Raw genomic sequence first — 16513 nt, 5'->3', positions numbered from 1 at the left:
TCGGGTCCTTCGTCCTGGTGGGTTGTTGTCTGAGAGAGGCTGTTGGTTTGTGTGCTGTTATGTGTGCTCACTGCAGCGGACAGCTGGAACTGACAACCGGAAGCGGCAGGTACAAATCACTATAAATGCCGGAGGAAACATCACAGAAACACTTCACAGGAGGCTCCCAAGCACTGAGGATGTCACCTAGACAGGGGACAAAACGTCTGCAACACAAATTCCCAGCTCAGCGAACAGAACCACAACAACAAGCACCCGAGCTACAAATCTTCTCCCAAACTTTGAATAACAACATTTGCACAGCATCCTGTTGAGACCTCTCAGTATATTATATTGCAGCGGTTCAAGCAAGTAGCTAACTATCACACTCTCAAGGACAAGTGGGGACAGGCAATAAATTCTACATGTGAATAAAAAACTTAAAATCAACTCACCTCTTACTCTTCAAAGCTCTATTAGATGCTAGCCTATCCTCTTCAACCTTCCCTCATAAGACAACAACCAGATGTTAGTCTAAACTGCTTCTAACTCTTTTACATTCTCCCTCAAATAAGGTGATCATTAATGAACGCAATACTCCAGATGTAGCCTTACCAGTGTCCTGTATAAGTGAAACTTGACCTGTCTAGTTTTGAATTCAATTCTTTTCAGAATAAATGATAATATTCTTTGAGCTTTTCTAATTACTTGCTAAACATGCATGCTATGTGCTAGGACACCCAGATCCCTCTGTATTTCAGAGCTGTACAGTATTTTAGCATTTGAATGATATGATTTTTATGCTTCTTGCCAAAATAGACAATTTCATGTTTTTCCACATTATATTCCATATGCCAGATTCTCATCCACTTAGTTAACTCAATTTTTTAAAAAATTGTAACCTATTTATGATCTCTTCACAACCATAGACTCCTGGATGTTTACAGCATAGAAGGAGACCATGTAGCCCATCACGTGTGCAAAATTCATTAAACCAGGTGTGAAAACCATGCCTTCTGTTCCTTTATCCAAATCATTTATACAAACCATATTTAGTTGGGGTCTCAAAAGCATACCGCACATTACTTGCATCTTTTATAGTGAAGGTCAATAGAAAAAAAACGTTCAATTCATCTGCCATCTCCTTTTCCAATATCAATTCACACGGACTCACTTTCTACTGGACCAACTTTCACTGTTAACTATTTTGTTTTTAAAATATTTCTAGAAACTCTTACCATTTCAATATTTTGACTCACTTTCTCTCACACTAAGTTTTACTTCCTTTTTAAATTTTTAGTCAATATTCCCTACTTTGTTTGTTCTGGGTGATCTTCTAATCTGTCACCTATCTTGCATAACTATAGGCTTTTTTTTAAGATAGATAAATATTACCTTTAACTTTTCTAATTAAATATGGATAGTCTGTCCATCACTTGGAATTTGTCTTACTCTTTAGAATGTATTCATTGTGTATTCCGAAGTAGCCCCTTGAGTGTTTGCCACATCATTTCTATTCACTTATCCCTTACTCTAATTTGCCAATTTACTCTAATTTCATAAATTGTCCTCATTAAAATTTTAAAAATAGGTTTCAGACCACATCCTCTGTCCCTCAATCTGATAATTCTTTAGCAGTGTCCATGCCAGTTCTTCTGAAACATTGACCAAGATCTTCTAATAGAAAGAAGTTATCAATGAAGTGCAGACTGGAGTTACCTGTGAAATTCTTGAAAGTAGCTGACTCTGGAAATTGCCCTAGAAACGGAAACTTTCTGAAAATAAGTGGGCAATTACTGGTAACTGAAACCCTTCGAAAAAGCCTGGCTGGAATCATACCACATTGAGTCTGACTCACTTACCTGAATATTTAGCCAGAGAATTTAAGCGAGAATAGAATTGGTTCTAACTCCTGGATAACTAATTGAACTGACCCCAAAAGTAACTGGGTATTCCTGATGAAGGGCTTTTGCCCGAAACGTCGATTTTCCTGCTCCTCGGATGCTGTCTGAACTGCTGTGCTTTTCCAGCACCACTCTACTCCAGAATCTGGTTTCCAGCATCTGCAGTCATTGTTTTTACCCCAAAAGTAACTACTGACTTCATTCCCTGGCTTCATATCGGAATGTCATGGGTACCCTTTTCCTGTCCCTGTATCTAAAGTCCATTCTCTTCTCTGAATGTACACACATTCCACCAACACCTTGCCCCCACGCCACCTACCATGGCAATGGCTTCTCACCCTGGCCCAAAGATTCTCTGGCTCTCATTCCCCTCTACCTAATTCCCATACTATCAGCCTAACCCTCAACTCTCCTGGGCTCAACAGTATCTCCATCACCACCCTCTGCATCCCTCTAATCCCCAACCCTGACCTGACACCTGACTCCCAATGACCAAACACATTTGCCCAACCCCAGAGAGGGGGGAGGCTCAGAGGTGTGCAGAAACTTATCTTGTGAATGGTTGCTTGTTGTGAAAAGGTCATTAATTGGAGGCAGACTCCACACCCAGCTCCATTTCTTTCGTCCCTAAGGTCCAAACAGGATGGAAGCCTGGCATATCCATACCTTCCCTTCGGCCAGGTTAATTAATAATTCAAGGGCCTTCATTAAGGCATGGGTGGCTGAGTAGTCTCAGCTCTCACCTGCTCCCTGTAAAACTGCAGTCATGCTGTCTGAAGTGAGTTTCCAACAGTGGCTACATCATCACTATTAGACTAGCTTTTTACTAGTTCGAAGGATTTAAGAATCCCAGTTTGCAAAAAAGGAAGATCAGTTGTAAAATCTAAGTAAAATCTTTGATAGTGCAGCTCTTTTGGAGTGCATATGTCCCCTGTTGATGACTCCATTCTCAAATTCTGTTATATAACACCCGCATGATTTTAACAACTGACCCTTTTGACCAAAACTTCTTGTGAAATAACAATTGATTGGCCTGTACAAGGTGAACTCTGGCACTACAGAACAGTTGCCACAAATGTTATACTTAATGGTAAGAGAGCTTGGTAAAGTCCACAAGAGGGAATGCTGGGAGTCAATAACAAGTATTTCTCAGATGTGAGGACTATAACAAAAGTGCCCTGGCTCTCCAACCAATGGTTGCTGTGGGTTCGTGATCACAAAATATAGCCTAATACTTCAAACAAAATGACAATTTACCTCTTACTGCCACTTGTTCAAGTCAAAATAAAGTAGTTTTTATTCAAAATGTTCACAAAATGCTATGTTCTTGCAGCACTAAATCTTTGAAAATTAAGACAAATGGCATTTATTTAATTCCCATTGAGTCCTTGTAGTCAGGTAATCTGACAATTTATGTATAAAATGTTTCAGTCAATATTTGCTATTGAAGTATTAAGGCCATACAGAATGCATTCATTACTCATCAAATGTGGCAAAACCAAACAGAAGCAAGCAAGGTAACTTATGTTTACCTCCTGGGCTAGGCATGATCGGAGTTCCTGGAGGCCCTCCACCACCAGGGGGTCCCTGCAAAACAATAGTCATCAGGAATTTAGTCTGAAACATTCATCTGAAATGTGGTTGTTATGATCTGCCAATTAAGTAGAACCATGAATTTCATGTCTGAAATAAAATCAGTTAATCTGTGCGACACAGCACTAGCTGCTTTTTACAAACGTATAAAAGACTGGCGCCATACATAATAAATCCACACAGTTAGATGTCACTACTGGTCTCAATGTGTCCATACTGGGCAAGAGGGAGAAATTAGCAACGTTCTTCGCCTGATTATTATCCTTCATCTCTGCAGGAAAATATGTCCATGTGAATGTCAGGACCAAGCAGATTTATGAATTCCAGTTCAGTTCAATAGTCTCGCAACACTTACTGTCTAGACATGTGGAAGATAGATGGTCGCTTGGGCATGGACCAGAAACCATCTGTGAAATGACTATGAATGAATGGCATCAAGAGAGGACAAAAAAAAATTTAGAAGAAGATTGCTGAAAAGTAAAGACCTTTTAAACCAATTTAAATGACTGATTGAATTAAAATGCCAAATACCTATATCAGAGTAATACGTATTTAAAATAGAAAGAACTTGATTTATATAGCACTATCAATAGCCTCAAGGCACTCCAAAGTGTTTCACAGCAAATGTGGTATGTTTGAAGAGTAGTCAACATTTTAATTTAAGAAACATGACAACTAATTTGTGCACAGCCAGGTTCCACAAACAGCGAATGGGAGATGACTAGATAATCTGCTTTAATGGTGTTGGTTCAGGAATAAATGTTGTTGGAATAATCCCTCTACTCTTCTTTGACCAGTCCCATGGGATCCATTCATTTCAGCAAGTAGTTGGAATATCTCTGAAGGATGCCACAGTGCAGTGTTCTCTCAATGTTCCTCAAAAGCAACTGCCATGAATTATTGGCTCAAATCTTTAATGTTGAAGTTTGTAACACTGGAAACCTATTTGAAATATGTGGTATTGTGGAAAAACTGTACTAAAGTGGAGACAAAATATTGGTGAAATCAAGTTCAGTATCATAATACATGCAGTCCTTGGTCAAGAGAGTTGTTCATTAGGGCGGCATGGTGGTTAGCACCGCTGCCTCACAGCGCCAGAGACGGGTTCAATTTCCGCCTCAGGCGACTGTCTGTGTGGAGTTTGCATATTCTCTCCGTGTCTGTGTGGGTTTCCTCCGGTTGCACCGGTTTCCTCCCACAGTCCAAAGATGTGCAGGTTAGGTGAACTGGCCATGCTAAGTTGCCTGTAGTATCGGGTGTAGGGGAATGGGTCTGGGTGGGTTGGTCTTCGGAGGGTCGGTGTGGACTTGTTGGGCCGAAGGGCCTGTTTCCATATTGTAGGTAATCTAAACTCACTTTTAAGTTTACATAAAAACTTAATAAATAAAGAAAACTATGTAAATATCTTTAATATATATAGTGTGCCAACAACCTAAAACAGCACTTCCTGACAGCACTGAAGATACACTGAAACTGCATCAGCTGCAGGCTTTCAAGGAAGCAGCTCACCACTACCTTCCTAAGATTACAGACTGGCAACAAATGTTGACCTAGCTAATGACACCCATATCAAGTGAATAAAGCAAGTATACACCAGGGAACATCAAGGCCAATTCAATCTTGAAATTCTAACATCTGTCAATCATTGAAACCTTTTGAGGTTTGAGACATTAGTAAAATTTCTTGGTTATGCAATTTTTTTTTTAAAACATGGAATAGAAAAACTACAATCACTTTAGTTTGAATCACATTATTCACACGTAAAATGCCAATACCTATATGAGATATTTCTGTTTGGTCATGCTGCAAATACAGAGAGCATGCTTCCCATACACATGGTTGCAGTGCTTTTGTGACATTGCGTTCAACAACATACCAAGTAGCTGCCTGTATCAATGAGGGTGCAGGTCAAATCTCGCAGAAAATAACTCTGTCCACATAAACACTCCATCTGCCTGATAGTGATGGACATAGTGTTTGCACAATACATTCACTCACGTCCTGTCCTTCACTCACTTAAAATAGTAACAGATCCAAAAATCAAGTGAAAATGTAGTATTAAACTCCAAATTAGCAGTCCATCTCATTGGTTCAGAGAACTTTCAAGTGTTGTCTTACAGCATTCCTTGCTTCAGAACATGTATGGAACAGAAAGTGCTGGAATTACTCAGCAAGTCACACAACATCTGTAAGAGAAATAGATGTAGCCTACCAGTTCTGAAATGTTTATTTTATTTTTCTTCACAAGTTTTGCATTATAAGCTCAGTATCCAGCATTCTCTGTTTTAGTTTGGATTTGAAGCATTTACATCAGAGGGACCTGTCAGTCTGAGTGCATGAGTTACTTAAGATGACAAAACACTTGACAGTGATTAGTAAGGTATGCAACATCCTACATTTCAATAGAATTACAGAATACAAAAGCATGAAGACTTTACAAATTTGTATTAACCACTGATTTGGTCTCAAATGGAGTACTGATTCCAGTTCTGGGTACTGCATTTCAGAAAAGAAGAGCAAGTGCAGGTAAAATTCATGAAAATGGCGAAAGGGATAAGGAATTTCTGTTATGATAAGGCATGCTGGAGTTAGGGACTCTTTTTCTTTAAAAAAAGTTATGGGGAAATTGAATAGAAGTATTCAAGATCACAAGGACAGAATACTAAGAAAAAATACTGCTCCCACTGATGGAAGGATCAATAACAAGGTGGCACAGATTTAAGATAACTAAGAAGCAACAGAGGCATAAGGAAAAACCTTTTCATACCGCGAGTAGTTGGGATTTCTAATGGACAGTCTGAGTGTGGTGGAAGCAGTTTCAACTGAGACATTTATAACTTCAAAAGTAGATCATTGGTTGTAAAGTACTTTGGAACGTCATGTGGTCATAAAAATTTCCACATATATGCAAGTTTTTCTTTGTCTAGTTTTATTTTGTCCATCATAGGCGATGCATCACACTTCAGATGTGATATGTGCACATTTGCAAATTTTTGTCACCCGCGCAGTTGTTTTCCTGAGGTTTCTAACCATGGAATATGACATTAAGAACTGAGCAGATAGCCAACAGAAATATTACCAGAAAATAATTCAAAAATCATTTTCTATCCTTAAACTGTATCATTAAGTTTTACATTACAACACTTCGAAGTGCTTTTTATGGCTGCAAAGTGTTTGGAAAGACAGAGTTATGCCTTCTGACATTTTCCATACACCAGAATCTCAGTTTCATGATATACAAGCTCGTGAAGTTTGAAACAAATTAGTGCCTGAAGCTGATTAAGAGATAAGTTTGTGATTTTGATGACCATTTTCTTTCAACAAAATATTTTTGTTCTCAATTTTGATATTAATGATTCTTTTAACAGTCTACTTGGGACACATCACATTTGGCCACAGTAGACAAAATCTACAGTGAGCAGCTATACAGCCAGCATTAAGGTTTCACCTGAGGAAATCACAGGAAAGGGAAATCATGTCCCTCAAACCTTTAGCTTTGAGGATGTTTATTGTATCATTGGTAAGGGAAAACCAGTGGATGTGATGTATTTAGATTTTCAGAGGTTTTTGATAGGGTCCCATACAGGAGGCTAGTAAGGAAAATTACAGCACATAGAAATGTGGATAATATAGTAACATGGATTAAAAACTGGTTAATAGGCAGAAATCAGACAGTAGGAATAAATGGATCATTCACAGGATGGCACGCTGTTACTACTGGAGTACTGCAAAGGATTGGTGTCGAGGCTACAACCTATTTTAGTGATTTGGATGTGAGAACCAATTACGAATTTGTAATATTTCCAAGTTTTCTGATGATACCAAACTGGATGGAAATATAAATTGTGAGGAATATATATACATATATAAAAGGTTCAAAAGCATTGGGGCAGGCTAAGTGAATGATCTGGTACATGGCAGATTGAATCTAGCATGAATAAGCTTGAAATCTTGACTTTGCTAGAAAGAAAAGGCAGAATATTTCTGAAATGGTGGGAGGTAGTGATTTGCAAGAGTTCAAAGAGATCTTGTTTTCTTGTCTGTGAGTCAATACAAGTTTGCACACAGATGTAGCAAACAATTCAGAAAGAGTATGTTGGCATGCAGTCAAGACAATTTGAGTACAGAAGTAAAGATGCCTTGCTGCTGTTGTAAGAAGCCTTGATGAGACCTCACCTGAAGTACTAACTGTAGTGTTGATCTCCTCATCTAAGGGATATACTTGTTACAAATGAATTTCAACAGAAGTTCAGCAGCTTAACCACTGGGGTTGGTGATTTTATGAGGGGACATTGAGGAAAATCTGTCAGTATTGCTTGCAACTTTGAAGCATGAAAGATGATCTCATTAATACTTCTAATATCCTATAGGACATGATAGGATGGATATAGCTAGGACGTTTCCTCTGGCTGCTGACTCATGAACCAGGGGCCATAATCTCAGTATAAGAGTCAGAGCATTTAAGACTGAGATGAGGGTATCACTCTGAGGGTAATAAACCTTTGGAATTCTCTATTTGAGAGGACTCTGGTATCTTAAACTCAGCAGGTTCTAGGCAAAAAAAAATTAATAGGTTTCTGGAGACAAATGATATTAAGGAACATGGATGCAGAACAGTACCATTTAGAAGATGATCATCCATGATCTTTAATGATGGGCAAGCTTGTTGGGCTGAATAGCCTATTCTGCCTCTATGTTGTGACTTCCTAAATACGTGCTGATTCATTGTTTTTAAGATTCAACACACAAACAGAACTAAAACCCAAGAACTTTTCAGTGAACTAAAATGATGTCAACACCCAAAACCTGACAAACATTTTAGGCATAAAATACAACAATAAATGAACAATAATAAATTAGTACTAACAGCTATTGAACTGAGAACTGAGAATCGTATGTAGCTTTGAATGTCCTACTACAGACTTTTTTTTAAAAAGTATTTAAAGTTGATTAAAGTCATTTTTCTATTTGTTCATGGGATGTGAGTGTTGTGAGCAAGGCTAGCATTTTCTGCCCATTCTGAATTACCCAGAGGGCAATTAAGAGTCAACCACATTATTGTGAGTCTGGAGTTACATGTAGGCCATTTCAGGTAAAGATGGCAAACTTTCTTACCGAAAAAGGTAGTAGTTAACCAAATTGGTTTTTACAATATGTTTCTTATATCACTAGGTGGTGGCCATATTGTTAGCTTTTTATTTCTTTATTTTAATTGAATTCAAATTTCACCATCTGCCATGATGGGATTCAAATCCAAGTCTCCAGAACTTGAGGTTGGAGTTTTATATTATTAGTAACATTTTCATTATACTACCACTATGTGTCATGTAAATTCTTCAATAGCATTACAGCTGAATGGCTGTATTTACTGATAAGAGATTAGGTATTTTGGGTTTTTTTTTAAACAGAGAAGCTGAAGTGAGATTTAAGGGAGGTTCAGGGGAATTTAAAATTCTGGCAATTTGACAGAGTTAACTAGGCTTTGTCTGGTCAAATAGTTAACAATCATTTGAAAACTGTAATAAAAAGAGAGCCAGAATCTAAGCGATCTTTATGCATAAGACTTGAGTACAAAAATCAAGAATGACATGCCGTTCTAGTACTGAGTGAGTTCTGGATTGTTGGAGGTGCTGTTGATTAGAGGAGACATTAAATGAGGGCTCCTTCTGCTGTCTCATGATGTAAAGACATCCTATGGCACTATTACAGAGATGAAAAGGGAGCAATCCAATTATCACCAATGTCCTGGCCAATGCTCATCTCTCAATCAACATTACGAAGATGGTTTATCTGGTCATTTTCATATGGTGGTTGTGGGATTTTGATCTGCACAAACTGATTGCTGTATTACCAATATTATAGCAGTGAATATACTCCCAAAACAGTTCATGGTGTCCTGAGGTCATAAAAGTCACTGTTCAAACACACACCTTTCTAAAGTGAATTGTTGGAATATGGAACAATTTGTTGCAGGAAGCAAGTGAAAAGAGACCACTGTTACTTCTAAAGGAAAATCTTATAAATCTTCAATGTGGAGAACAAGGCAGAGATATAGGAAGATAGAAAGATAGTGGGATTAGAGTTGAATTGTTTACAGAGTTAACAGTCTGAATAGTCCCCTACGATATTATAACTTCTTATAGTGATGGCAAATTTTAACTGGTTTACAAACTATCAATGATGACCAGGCGCACTGTTATGTTTTCAGGACACTTTGTCCACAAAGGGAGTTTGAACAGGTAAAACAGGAAAACATAGGAAATAGGAGCAGAAGTGGGCCATATAGCCCTTGGAGCCAACTTCTCTATTTAATTTGATCATGGCTGGTCATCCAACTCAATAATCATTGTCCCCTTCGCCCATATCTTTTGATCCCTTTAGCTCCAACTGTAATATCAAACTCTATCTTGAAATCATGTGATGTGCTGACGTCAACTGCTTCCAGTGGTCTCATTACTCTCTGCTTGAAGAAATTTCTTATCTCAGTCCTAAATGGTTTACCCCATATTCTTAGACAGTGACCCTTGATTCTGAACTCCCCCATGATCAGGAACATCATTCCTGCATCTACCCAGCGTAGTTCTGTTCGAGGTTTATAGGTTTCTAGGAGATTGCCCAACACAACCACTCCTCCCCTCTTTCCATTCTTCTGAACTCCAGCAACGATAATCCTAATAGCTTCAACTTCTACACACATAGCAGGAACTAGTCTGGTTAACCTTCACTGCACTCACTCTATAGCAAGAGGATCCTTCCTCAAATAAGGAGACTAAAACTGCATACAATATTCCAGATGTGGTCTCACCACGGCCCTGTTCCTGCAGTGTAATCCTCTAACAATGAAGGTCAAAACATGGAAACATGTTTTCATTACTTCTTGACCATCTGCTGCATCGGCATAGTTCCTTTAGTGACCTCTCTCAATTTAGAACCATTCAGATAATATTCTGCCTATTTGTTTTTGCTGCCAGTGAAGATAACCTTCACATTTATCCACATTTTAATGCATCTGCCATGCATGTGCCCACTCATTCAGTTTGCCCATATCACATTAAAGCATCTCTGCATCCTCCTCACAACTCAGTCTTGCACCCAACTTTGAGTAATCTGCGAGTCTGGAGATACTGCCTTTGGTTCCTTCAACATTCTTCAGGTCTGTTTTTTTTCCCTGAACAGTTTGCATACCACTTCCTTAGATCTAACAACCTTTTTTTTAAACAAGCCAAGACTTATTTCAAGTAAAAACAATACTTTGGTGCCTCTTTTCTTTCCCTGGAATCAGTGTTACAACATGTGCTTGTTTATTAAGAAAGACTGCATTGTTTAAGCTCTATTCTACTTATTTGCTCTGTAGCTAGTTATCAGGACGAACGTTTCAAGTGGATCAGTTGAGAAGCTCTTTTCCTCTCATAAGCTGAACACTTTATTTTGTTCCAGGATACAAATCAAACAATTAACAAAGCTTGCCATGAGAAGACGTCCTACAGTAGAGGATGGGTTCAAATTGAAGGGGTTGTGTAAAGGGTTTCCTCACCACAGGATGTGGATTTTAATATCCAAACTGCATGTTGTACTGTTTACTGACAATTCACACAGAGAATAAGTTATTATACAAATATTATTAGAAAATCAGCATTCTTCCATTCAAGCATTTTCAATCAAGTTTTAAATATACAAAAGCCTATTACCAGTAATATGTTGTATTTTCTTGCTTATTTTCAAAGACAATTTGCCATTGCACCATATGCTGATGTATAACAGATCTCAGAGCAATTTTGACCAGACTGATTTACTAATGAACATCAACATATGCACTTTGAATGCCAGACAAAACAACCAAACAAGAATCAGATGTTCATTTCTCAGCCAAAACACTTGGTGCTGCTGTTAACATCTGGCCAACCATTTCCACACCTGGAACAAAAACAGCACAGCCGAGAAAAAGAACCAGCAAAATACTACTCACCACATAATTACCAGGTGATGCTGATGAATATGGTATCTGTAACAAAAAAAACTATAAATTCACCTTTTCTCCTTTTACAATTTTGACACAAAGTCTAAACCAGAAAGAAATTGTGAGCAAGCAATATGCAATTATTAAGTTCACTTTACCCTTACTTGACTTGTCACAAATAACTACACAAATACTTGCTTGCTCGCACTCCCTGTATTGATTTTAATTACAAGCACGTTTTCAGCACAATTATCATTATCTATTATTCAAGTAGACAAAGTGAAATTCTTTACAAACTTCGGTCTGTAAGTAGACTTTGACTGTGAAGTCACAACTCCATGGAAGCATTAGTGATGATACTGATGCTGCAGGACACCAAAGTTCTGATGTAAAGCTGGATATACTGTGGTTACAAAAGGGTTACAAGGGAAAAAACTTGACAATTGGTTACCAACCTATGTTTACGTTTAATTGAGTATTTATTTGTGGGCGGCACGGTGGTTAGCACTGCTGCCTCACAGTGCCAGAGACCCGGGTTCAATTCCCACCTCAGGCGATCCATTGTGTGGAGTTTGCACATTCTCCCCGTGTCTGCATGGGTTTCCTCTGGGTGCTCCGGTTTCCTCCCCAGTCCAAAACAAAATGTGCAGGTTAGGTGAATTGGCCATGCTAAATTGCCCGTAGCGTTAGGCGAAGGGGTAAATGTGGGGGAATGGGTCTGGGTGGGTTGCAGTTCGGCGGGTCAGTGTGGACTTGTTGAGCCGAAGGGCCTGTTTCCACACTGTAAGTAAGTAATCTAATATCATTCCGAAAAGGAAGAAAGATCCTAAGGGGAGGCAGAGTGGCTGTGGCTGACGAGGGAAGTTAAGGACCATATAAAGACAAAAGGGAAAAAGTATAACCTAGCAAAGATGAGTGGGAAATCGAAGGACTGGGAAGCTTTTAAAGAACAGAGGATAACTAAGAAGGAAATACGCAAAGAAAAAACAATGTACGAAGGTAAACTGGCCAAAAATATAAAGGAGGGTAGTAAAGGCGTTTTTAGGTATGTGAAAAAAAAATGATTAAGACTAAAATTGGGCCCTTGGAGACAGAAACGGGTGAATTTATTACAGGGAACAAAGAAATGGCAGAAGAGTTGAATTGGTACTTTAGATCTGTCTTCATAGGGGAAGACATGAACAATCTCCCAGATGTAATAGCGGCTGAAGGACCTGAACTGAAGGGAATTTATATTAGGCAGGAAGTGGTGTTGGACAGTCTGTTAGGTCTGAAGGCTAATAAGTCCCTGGGACCTGAGGTCTACATCCCAGGGTACTGAAGGAGATGGCTCTAGAAATCGTGGATGCATTGGTCATCATTTTCCAATGTTCTATAGATTCAGGATCAGTTCCTGCGGATTGGAGGTTGGCTAATGTTGTCCCACTTTTTAAGAAAGGAGGGAGAGAGAAAATAGAGAATTATAGACCAGTTAGTCTGATCTCAGCGGTGGGAAAAATGCTGGAGTCAATTATAAAGGATGAAATTATAACATCTGGATAGCCGTAACAGGAGAGGTCAGAGTCAGCATGGATTTGTGAAGGGGAAATCATGCTTGACTAATCCTCTGGAATTTTTTGAGAATGTAACATGAAGATGGACAAGGGAGATCCAGTAGATGTAGTATACCTGGACTTTCAGAAAGCCTTTGATAAAGTCCCACATAGGAAGATAGTGAGCAAAATTAGGGCACATAATATTAGGGGCAAAATACTGAATTGGATTGAAAATTGGTTGATTGACAGGAAACAAAGAGTAGTGATAAACGGCTCCCTTTCGGAATGGCAGGTGGTTACCAATGGTATGCCGCAGGGATCAGTGCTGAGACCGCAGCTTTTTATAATGTACATTAATGATACAGATGAAGGTATTAAAAGTAAAATCAGCAAATTTGCTGATGATACAAAGCTGGGTGGCAGGGTGAAATGTGAGGAGGATGTTAGGAGAATACAGGGTGACTTGGACAGGTTAGGTGAGTGGACAGATGCATGGCAAATGCAGTTTAATATGGATAACTGTGTGGTTATCCACTTTGATGGCGAGAACAGGAAGGCAGATTATTACCTAAATGGAGTTAAATTAGGTAAAAGGGCAGTACAACGAGATCTAGGTGTTCTTGTACATCAATCAATGAAAGCAAGCATGCAGATACAGCAGGCAGTGAAGAAAACTAACAGCATGCTGGCCTTCATAACAAGAGGAATTGAGTATAGAAGCAAAGAGGTATTTTTGTTAGTGCTGGTTTGCCATTGCTTTTCATGCTTCGAGAAAAGAAGCTCCAGATCTACCTCAGCCTGAAAAGTAACTGAACCTATGCTGTTGGTGTTACTTTGAGCTACATACTAGCTTTCGAGCCAGCTGAGCTAAATTGCCATGGAATATTTTATATGTACTTGGGAATTTTCTTTTCTGCCTGCTTACATTATTAAACAATGAAAACAAATTCATGCTTGCCATCTTTTGAAAACTCATCAATTATCACTTTGCCTCTTGCTTAGCATTATTATATTAATGATGTTGAGAAACACTAAAAGTAGGAAGAAAAACAAGCAGCAATACTTTCATTGTACAAACTGAAAGAAATATTCATTATTAACAGAACATAATGGGAAATTAACAAGAAGCAAATCAGCATTAAGATTCTAGGACCTGCTGAACGTTGGAAGGAAAAATAAAGAACTGAATTTTTAAAGTGAAATCAAGCATAAATAAGAGTTACATAGAACATAACAGTGCAGTACATGCCCTTCGGCCCTTGATGTTGCGCTGACCTGTCATACTAATCTGAAGCCCATCCCACCTACACCATTCCATGTACATCCATTTGCCTGTCTAATGACGACTTAAATGCACTTAAAACTTGGCAAATCTACTTCCGATGCAGGCAAAGCATTCCATACCCTTACTACTCTCGGAGTAAAGAAACTACCTCTGACATTTGTCTTATACCTATCTCCCCTCATTTTAAAAGTTGTGTCCCCTCGTGTTTGCCGTCCCCATACTTGGACAAACTGTTCATTCACTTTTGCATCACACTGTATGCTTGCTTGCCTGTCGGCATCAGTTTCCTTTTATAAGGAACAATTACTGTAATTACGAAAGTAATGTTTTTATTATATGGGGAATATATTTCAGCTTGTGCATCACAGTCACCATTTAAATGCTGAGAGGCTACTGATTTATTTTTTGCTATGTGAGGGCCATGCAAACATTAAGATATACTTACTGAATTTGCGTTAGGTGGATTTGGCCATGGTCGACCACCTCCGGGACCCCTGCAAGAAACAGTGACAGATGGGAATGTTAATTCAAATAACCAAATAATCTCTGGCACTTTACCAGCACGCAATTTATGCTGAGAAACAAAATGTTACTGTCTCACTGGTAAAAAGACTTCCCAATAATCCTCTCCCTGACACAACTTCAATCAGTTTTTCAGATCTAAAAGTTGAATTTCTAAATTGGAGGAAGGCTAATTTTGATGGTATTAGGCAAGAACTTTCAAAAGCTGGTTGGGGGCAGATGTTTGCAGGTAAAGGGACGGCTGGAAAATGGGAAGCCTTCAGAAATGAGATAACGATGGTTAAGAGATAATATATTCCTGTTAGGGTGAAAATAAAGGATGGTAGGTGTAGGGAATGCTAGATGACTAAAGAAATTGAGGGTCTGGTTAAGAAAAAGAAGGAAGCATATGTAAGGTATAAACAGGATAGATCAACTGAATCCTTAGAAGAATATAAAGGTAGTAGAAGTATACTTAAGAGGGAAATCAGGAGGGAAAAAAGGGACATGAGAAAGCTTTGGCAAATAGGGTTAAGGAGAATCCAAAGTGTTTTTACAAATACATTAAGGACAAAAGGGTAACTAGGGAGAGAATAGAGCCCCTCAAAAATCAGCAAGGCCGCCTTTGTGTGAAACCGCAGGAAATGGGGGAGATACTAAACAAGTATTTTGCATCAGTGTTCACTGTGGAAAAGGACATGGGAAATATAGAATGCAGGGAAATAGATGGTGACATCTTGAAAAATGTCCGTATTATAAGAGGAGGAAGTGCTGGATGTATTGAAACACATAAAAGTGGATAAATCCCCAGTACTTGATCAGGTGTACCCTAGAACTTTGTGGGAAGCTAGGGAAGTGATTGCTGGGCCCCTTGCTAAGATATTTGTATCATCGATAGTCACAAGTGAGTGCCGGAAGACTGGTGGTTGGCAAACGTGGTGCCACTGTTTAAGAAGGGTGGTAAGGACAAGCCAGGGGACTACAGACCAGGGAACCTGACATCGGTGATGGGCAAGTTGTTGGAGGAAATCCTTTGGGACAGGATGTACATGTATTTGGAAAGGCAAGGATTGATTAGGGATAGTCAACACAGCTTTGTGCGTGGGAAATCATATCTCACAAACTTGAGTTTTTTCAAGAAGTAACAAAGAGGATTGATGAGGGCAGAGCGGTAGATGTGATCAGTAAGGCGATCGACAAAGCTCCCCGTGGGAGACTGGTTAGCAAGGTTAGATCGCATTGAAGACAGGGAGAACTAGCCATTTGGATACAGAACTGGCTCAAAGGCAGAAGACAGAGGATGGTGATGGAGGGTTGTTTTTCAGATTGGAGGCCTGTGACCAGTGGAGTGCCACAAGGATTGGTGCCTGGGTCCACTATTTTTCATCATTGATATAAATGATTTGGATGTGCGCAGAAGAAATATAATTAGCAAGCTTGCAGATAACACCAAAATTGGAGGTGTAGTGGATAGTGAAGGAGGTGACCTCAGATTACAATGGGATCTTGATCAGATGGGCTAATTGGCTGAGAAGTGGCAGATGGAGTTTAATTTAGACAAATGTGAGGTGCTGCATTTTGGGAAAGCAAATCTTAGCAGGACTTTACACTTAACGGTAAGGTCCTAGGGAGTGTTGCTGAACAAAGAGACTGTGGAATGCAGGTTCATAGCACCTTGAAAGTGGAGTCGCAAGTAGATTGAATAGTGAAGAAGACATTTAGTGTGCTGTCCTTTATTGGTCAGAGTATTGAGTACAGG

At 39.1% G+C, this 16513-nt stretch overlaps 1 protein-coding gene across 9 annotated transcripts in view; it reads right to left on the bottom strand.

Moving 5' to 3' along the window:
• Positions 1–16513, bottom strand: part of LOC122559094 (single-stranded DNA-binding protein 2) — a 378880-nt gene that overhangs the window by 39222 nt on the left and 323145 nt on the right. For all 9 annotated transcript variants that reach the window (XM_043708394.1, XM_043708441.1, XM_043708403.1 and 6 more), the window contains 3 exons: positions 14699–14747; positions 11443–11478; positions 3416–3470 (listed from right to left, as the gene is read on the bottom strand). In XM_043708394.1, the coding sequence (XP_043564329.1) occupies positions 3416–3470; positions 11443–11478; positions 14699–14747 (140 nt within the window). The remainder of the gene's footprint in view (positions 1–3415; positions 3471–11442; positions 11479–14698; positions 14748–16513) is intronic.

Source organism: Chiloscyllium plagiosum, chromosome 2 (assembly GCF_004010195.1).
Source record: "Chiloscyllium plagiosum isolate BGI_BamShark_2017 chromosome 2, ASM401019v2, whole genome shotgun sequence".
NCBI classification, from domain to species: Eukaryota; Metazoa; Chordata; class Chondrichthyes; order Orectolobiformes; family Hemiscylliidae; genus Chiloscyllium; species Chiloscyllium plagiosum.
This window is presented reverse-complemented; position numbering and strand designations above follow the sequence as displayed.